Source organism: Arachis ipaensis, chromosome B10 (genome assembly GCF_059453495.1).
Source record: "Arachis ipaensis isolate K30076 ecotype BB chromosome B10, ASM5945349v1, whole genome shotgun sequence".
NCBI lineage: Eukaryota > Viridiplantae > Streptophyta > Magnoliopsida > Fabales > Fabaceae > Arachis > Arachis ipaensis.
Window position 1 is genome coordinate 133,177,050 of NC_142435.1, and position 6,805 is coordinate 133,183,854.

Sequence of the window (6,805 nt, forward strand, 5' to 3'; positions counted from 1 at the left end):
CAACTTTTGAACAAAGACAAATATTATGAAAGAAAAGTGTCATCATCACATATTTTTTCCTATAAATAACAAAACATGCAGCAAGAATTCATAAAGCCTGAGACTTAAATATAGAAATCTAGAGTTACATAAGGCAGAGAAAAAAAAATTTTCCTTGAACAAATCTTGACTTGCATCACAAACTTAATATTTAAAACAAAATAGAGCCATTACATGACATTAGACTGTCGACAAAGCAATAGGTCAACCCTTGTGGCACAATCTTATATCAAAATTAAGCACTCTGAAATTAATAGCTTCAAGCCCAAAGGGATTTAAAATGATGGAATATTATAACAAACCAAATCAAGTTCACCCCTACTACTATATACAAATCTAGAAAACTAAGATCCATCAATAACATTTTAACCATTGAATTATACGAGATGTAAGTAGCACAAGTACCAGGGTAATGACAGAATTAGAGACTAGGGAAAGGGTAAGACTGACAGACTCACTAGATTTATATTACAATCCTCAGAGTTTAATTTGTGGAAGAAACTAAATATGGAAGGAAGAGTTGAACATTAGACACTTGTTAATCACATCAACATGACATTTTGATTACTATAAAATCGAACAGAGCAAAAACAATGAAATTCATACCTGCAGGAAAGTGTTCGAAGGTAATTGAAAACAAATCAAAACAATGAATAGGAGGGCTTTAGGTCTCGAGCGAAGCGATTTTCTGATCCCCTCCCCTTCGCCACAGGTAGCCTACTCGAGAGGTAGATAGGGCTCCGATCGGCCGGGGGGGTGGAATCTTTGGCTCTATCGAACATACAAGTGGTCGTTTGTTTTTGTGGTGATGATAGTCAAAATTTGGTATTTTTTCAATTACGGACTAAATCAGAACAGCCGCAATTACTGATCGCGCTGGAAGCAGAAGTGTGAACGGCCATACGCAGGCAATGCAACACCCACCAGGCTATGACATGAATCCGCGTCTTTGATCAGCATCGGTTTCCAGGCGTGATCCTCCGCGATGGCACCACCACGGCGACTGTATCCCTCTCCCTGCAACCTAGGGTTTCATTTTTGGGGAGAAGATCTTCGTTTTTACTTCACTCTCCATGGATACTGTTGAACCTGGTTACTCTTTTTTTTTCTCCCATTCACAAAAAAAAAAAATATGCAGGTTTTTTTTTTTAATACCCAATCCATTGCTATCAAAGCCCACTTCAACAAATGTATCAGCTTACATTTGAATCAAGAAAGTTTGGCTAACTGGCTCAGCCACCTTTAAGACAGACAAGCCCTGCAAAATAGCACCAGGTGTTCATCCCATACTCATTCAAAAGGAATATCTGTAAATCTGTACCAAATTGTATCTGTACCATAGATTGACCCTAAAATAATTAGTTGTAATCTCTATCATATAACATTAAAATAACTACAAAAATATAATCGATCTACTTTGTTAAAACAATTTTACTTTAATCTTAATGTTACCAAAAAATTAAAATTAAAATTTCTGTCTATTCTATTATAACAACTATAGATAAATTAAACTAATAATTCTAATTTATATTATCATACAATCTAAAATATTTATTCACATTAATCACAAATTCTAAATTAAACTCTATTAATTTAATTTAAACATTGTTCAATTAAATTGGTATGCCACTAACACTAAACAAAATTTAGCAAATATTCTAATATATGAAATATTATCAGTAAAATTCACCTATTTCCATTCTACTCTAACAAATACAATAAACAAACTAACTACACCCACAGATTATTATTATTATTATTATTATTATTATTATTAGTTTTAAGACTCGTGCCAGGCATGGGGACATAAAAGCAACGGCCTCTAAGCATAAATAACAGAATCCCATTGTGGCAATATTCAACAATAGCATATTCGCAAGTAGTAGCTACAGTCCTAAGGAGACGGAATGCAAACAACATCTTGAAAAGATGACCAAAGAGCCAAACAACAAACGTACCATTCAAGGCAGAATGGATTGCAGTAATTTGACAAAAACCTCTCTGTAGACAACATTAATAGTATGATTTGAGACTGTGCCATTAGAGCCAACAACTAATATCTTCAGACTAGAATAACTGTTGACCCGAGAGAGTACAACATAAAACTGACCATGAGTGAAAACAGGTCTTGGAAGATACACGCCAACAGTTGATAGTGTTTGTCCCTAGGACTTGTTTATGGTCATTACAAAGCAAAGTGCAATCGGAAACTGTCTCTAGGTAAACCTGATCGGTAATGTTTCATTATTAGGGACCATATTCATCCTGGGAATAAAGACAACTTCACCAATATTACGACCTGCTAATATGACGCCCTCAATGACATGATCACCAAGTCGCCTAACTTGCATTTGCGTACCGTTGCATAGTCTATTAGATTGGTCAATATTGCGAAAAAGCATGACAGGAACACTAATTTTAAGAACTAACCTGTGTTGAGGAATTCCAGAACAATTCAACGCATTCAACGACTCTGTGCTCATTGTGTATAATTCAGATTCTAAGTGACCATCTTCATTAAGCATCGTGTCAGAGCTCAGGTAAACCTTTTCATTTCCAGGGATCAAAGACATCACATGATTATTAACTTCAGTCACAACATCAAGTGTTGGTGCCAATATACTCTTGTCCTTAAAATAATCCAAGCTAGAAGTACGGAGTAAAATGTCAGGATAAACAAACAACACCAAATCATGGAGACCCAGAGACTCAATATCCAATAGCAAGTTGTCTGGTATTCTAATCACCGATTCGCCATCAGTACTGTCTCTTAATAACCCGTCACCTATTTGAAGCAGCTAGTCAGCAAATTCTTCTAACTGTACATTGTGGATATCTTGCGGATCACGACCCAACCTCATGTTTTCGGTCAATTGCAACACCTGGCAAGATTGCCACAGGTACGAAGCATTAATACACGCATGAACAATCTCCTCCCGGGAACCACGAGGAATCACAGGCAATATCTAACGGAAATCACCTCCCAGAACAACAACTTTTCCTCCAAATGGAGCATCGGGATTATATCCATGATCAAAACGAAGAACATCCTTAAGGCACTTGTCGAGCACTTCAAAGCAAAATTTGTTTAACATAGGTGCCTTATCCCATATAATTAATTTTGCAGATGAAATAAGATGTGCGAGAGGTGTGCCTTGCCTTATATTACAAATGGAATCTTGGTTAACACTGAGTGGAACCTTAAAGCGTGAATGAGTAGTTCGCCTATTAGGCAACAATAGCGCTGCAATGCCACTGGATCCCACATTTAGAACAATATAACCTTTCGACCTTATTGAAGCGAAAAGTGCATTCCATAGAAAAGTCTTTCCAGTTCCACCATATCCATAAACAAAGAAAAAATCACCTATGCCACGACTGACTGCATTGAATATTGTGTCGTACGCGACACGCTGGTCTCGATTCAAGCGGAAAACTAAATCGACAGAAATACTTGCCAACTTGGTTTTATTGAAATTGAGCTCATCAAAGAAGATTGTGTCAGGAGGTTTAATGGAATCCACCAAATTCGGAAATGGCATGTCAGTAAATTCTTCAAGTGTCCTACCATTCGGCGGCAACAATTTTTCAATTTTGGCAAGAGTGGTGGACTTGATCTCGTCAGCAGAATGCTCGAAACCTAAACCCATAATAGAAGAGGTTAACATCACAAACTACTTCGCCATAGTGCTAAAGAACAAATCCATAAAAGACAGCAGTATAATGAAAAAAGAAAAGGGCAGTTTTTAAATAGCTAGATGTGAATTTGGCGAAATAGATAAATAATTGTGCCAAAAAATGCAAACTTCACCTAAATTATGTGTCCTGTCAAACATCGTGTCATCTGCACAATGTTGCCAACATTGTTCCCAGACCATGTTGGGGCGGACCATGTTATTTGACATCAAAAGCATTGCAAACAACCTCCTGATATAATTCGGTGAAGCCCACGAACTGGCTTCATTAATTGCATCAATAAATTCCCTGTCATCTTGTAACAGCCTGAGAGCATAACAGGCTTCTTTGAATGTGTCGTACACAACGCCACCAACAGAACGAATATCAACAAATCTCTGGCACCCTTTTTGATAGTTCAATAACAAACGAAGATAGTACTCATCTCCATGCGAGTGAGGAATATGTTTGAGATGACCAATCACATGCCCTTGCTTCCGCGGCTTCCATATATGCCCTTGCTTATCCCAAAAAATAAAATACGACGGCATCTCTGCGTAGGTTAGGGTATGGGCAACATCAAAATCCTTGTCAGCCTTCAACCATCCAATAAACATATTATCCTTTGAGACCGCAGTCTCGATTACATTTTCAATAAACTGATGATCTTCATACAAAACATTCTGTTCATTTGGCAAGTGGAATGGAAGGCGTATGACGTTAGGCTCTTTGAACTGAATCTCAAACCTGAATAGCCTCCAAGATGCCTGGCAGAAAAATATATATCAGCAATTATAGTAATTTTGGATTTCATCCACAGTGACAACCGAATCATCTGAATCATGTGATCAGAAAAATGAAGCTGTGACACGGTCATTACTTTTGTGCATGTACTTAAACAAATACTTTATAGCTGACGTCTGGCAAGTGTACTCAACGTTTATGTGACAACCATACTTAAGAAGCAACGTCGCATTATAGGGAATAATGAACCGATTGTCAACGTCAACATTTTTCTTGCTCGTTGTACTACCATTATCCGAACGTTTATACTTTGGGAAACCTGCACTGTCTATGGCTGTTTTCTCACGAAAAGCCATCGGATAGAACTTGGAACATTTTCCGTTAACCATACATGGGCTGCTCGTATTTAAAACCCCATAGGGTCCATGAACCATGAACTTCTAGACTAATCTGTGTAGCTTAGGTTGCATGTGTTCGTCAGGTATCTCAGCTGAGATATGATGGTCAATATCATTGGAGGATCGTGGTTTTTCGTTTGGATGAATAAATAACAAAATGTGACAGTAGGGAAGGCCACACTTCTGGAATTCAACTGTGTAGACAACTAAATCAAAGGACAGGAAAAAAAGAATACACTGTGTTAGGAGACAAATAACAAATGATATAAAAAGACTAATCTGCCAGTGTGAACTTGAAAGAGACTCAATGAAGAATGATTACTTGCTTTTGGCTTTCCAAATATAGACCCATTCTTTAAGTCTTTTAGTAATTCGTCTAACTTGATCTTAAACACTCTAGATATGATATCCGGCCTGTCACTTGGCTTTAATGAATATTTGGCAACACATTCTTTAACCTCATTCCACTCTAGGTTACATGTGATAGTAATAAAATAGCTAGGATAACCGGCATACCTGCATATAGCAAATGCATCTTTACAATTGTTATACATGTATCGGGGACCATCGACAAAGGACGACGGCAGGATAACTCGTTTGCCAGTTCTAGCAACTTGTGTTTCCCCATGAATTAGGCACTCATGAAGCCCCTGTAGTTGATATGAGCGAAACTTGTTCTGGGGGTGCCTGTGATATTGAAGTCTTTCAGCCTCTACCATCGTATAACTATCCACCAAAAACTGTTGAAACAAATGTCTTGATTTTAGTAGAACTTGCGACTCATGTGCCCTCATTTGAAGTCGAAAAGAAAAAAAAATTCCCTCATGCTAATGGTTTCTCGCTTATGTAAATTTTGCTTAGATCTTTCTTCGAATATTAAATGTCGCTCATAAAGCCATCTTCTCCGTATGGAAATAGCAAGGTATACTGTAGAGCAAGGTACTGAGGATGATTAACATCAATTCGTTTCAATTGATTTGAACGTGTCTGAATGATAACATCTCTTGCAAGGTTTTCTATATCAAAATCACCTATAATAAGAGTTGCAACTTCAGATGCTGATGGTAGATTATATCTTCTACCATTCGTATTCCTCTTCTTAATAAGACGAAGCTGTAGCGGAGTGGTTGAATCTTTAGCGAACCTTTGCCTAGCATACCGAAAAGACTTAGCAAGAGAGTTATGGGAATTAAGCATGTCGCTGAAGTCGGCCACAATTGTCTGATCAATGGAATTATGATGATAAGAGTGGCTACAAAAAAATAAAGACAAAAGGATAAATCAAGGTAACAACCCAAGAAAGTATATGATACGTAGTTAAAATATAAAGGGTTGAAAAATTTGGGAGAATGACCAATAAAACCAACTCACCCAACTGCTTCAATCCTGATTTGAACTTCATTCTCCGTATCATAAAAATAATGTTGTGCAAATTTGGCTTGCTAGACTGTTGTGGCATCAAACTCCCAATGGAATGATAATTTTGGCCACTAATAACAAACATTGGAGGAGCGGTTCCCTTGTTAAGTGTGTACTAAATCTTTCTAGCCATGGATGTGAATGAAAACATACCATTGAAGGCCTTGATATGTTTTAGATAATGCACAGTTCGTTTATCACCACCATCCAACAACAACACCAACAATGGAGGCGGAACCGGAAACAAAGGCGGCGTGACCTTCCCACTCATGCAACAAATGCCAAATAATATAGTGTTATTTGGCTCCAGCTTTCGCAAGGTGCTCGTGCATCCACATGTTCGCACCACAAAAAACACAACTTTGCATAGGTGGCCCAATTGACCAAACATCTAGTGGACAAAAAAAAAATCAAGACAAATTAAGTGATCTAGTTATGCATGCATCGGTCTATATAACGAAAAACTCATAGTGAATGAGAGTTACCTGGTTCAGTAGCAGATGCATCAAAGACTTGAACTTGGACACTGT

At 37.6% G+C, this 6,805-nt stretch overlaps 2 protein-coding genes and 1 pseudogene across 2 annotated transcripts; all 3 read right to left on the bottom strand.

Moving 5' to 3' along the window:
* Nucleotides 1–2,000: 2,000 nt before the first annotated feature.
* On the bottom strand, nt 2,001–2,900 carry LOC148581772 (uncharacterized; annotated as a pseudogene).
* Nucleotides 2,901–3,005: 105 nt separating this feature from the next.
* LOC107621160 (uncharacterized) lies at nt 3,006–4,814 on the bottom strand. The gene is made up of 3 exons (XM_016323197.2): nt 4,584–4,814; nt 3,851–4,481; nt 3,006–3,679 (listed from the first exon to the last, which is right to left on the bottom strand). Exons 1-3 carry the CDS (start codon nt 4,812–4,814, stop codon nt 3,006–3,008), a joined length of 1,536 nt encoding a protein of 511 aa, XP_016178683.2.
* Nucleotides 4,815–5,098: 284 nt separating this feature from the next.
* Nucleotides 5,099–5,575, bottom strand: LOC148581773 (uncharacterized). Its single transcript, XM_088493666.1, has one exon. The coding sequence runs from the start codon at nt 5,573–5,575 to the stop codon at nt 5,099–5,101; it is 477 nt and encodes a 158-aa protein (XP_088349792.1).
* Between the last annotated feature and the right edge of the window lie 1,230 nt (nt 5,576–6,805).

Excerpts from the sequence above, each read along its gene's own strand:
- LOC107621160 (XM_016323197.2), bottom strand. The coding sequence starts at position 4,814 with ATGGCTTTTCGTGAGAAAACAGCCATAGACAGTGCAGGTTTCCCAAAG. Across the intron at positions 4,482-4,583 it reads TGCACAAAAGTAATGACCGT|GCATCTTGGAGGCTATTCAG; the intron begins GTCACAGCTTCA and ends TTTTTCTGCCAG. Across the intron at positions 3,680-3,850 it reads TGACAGGACACATAATTTAG|GTTTCGAGCATTCTGCTGAC; the intron begins GTGAAGTTTGCA and ends TTATGGGTTTAG.
- LOC148581773 (XM_088493666.1), bottom strand. The coding sequence starts at position 5,575 with ATGGTAGAGGCTGAAAGACTTCAATATCACAGGCACCCCCAGAACAAG.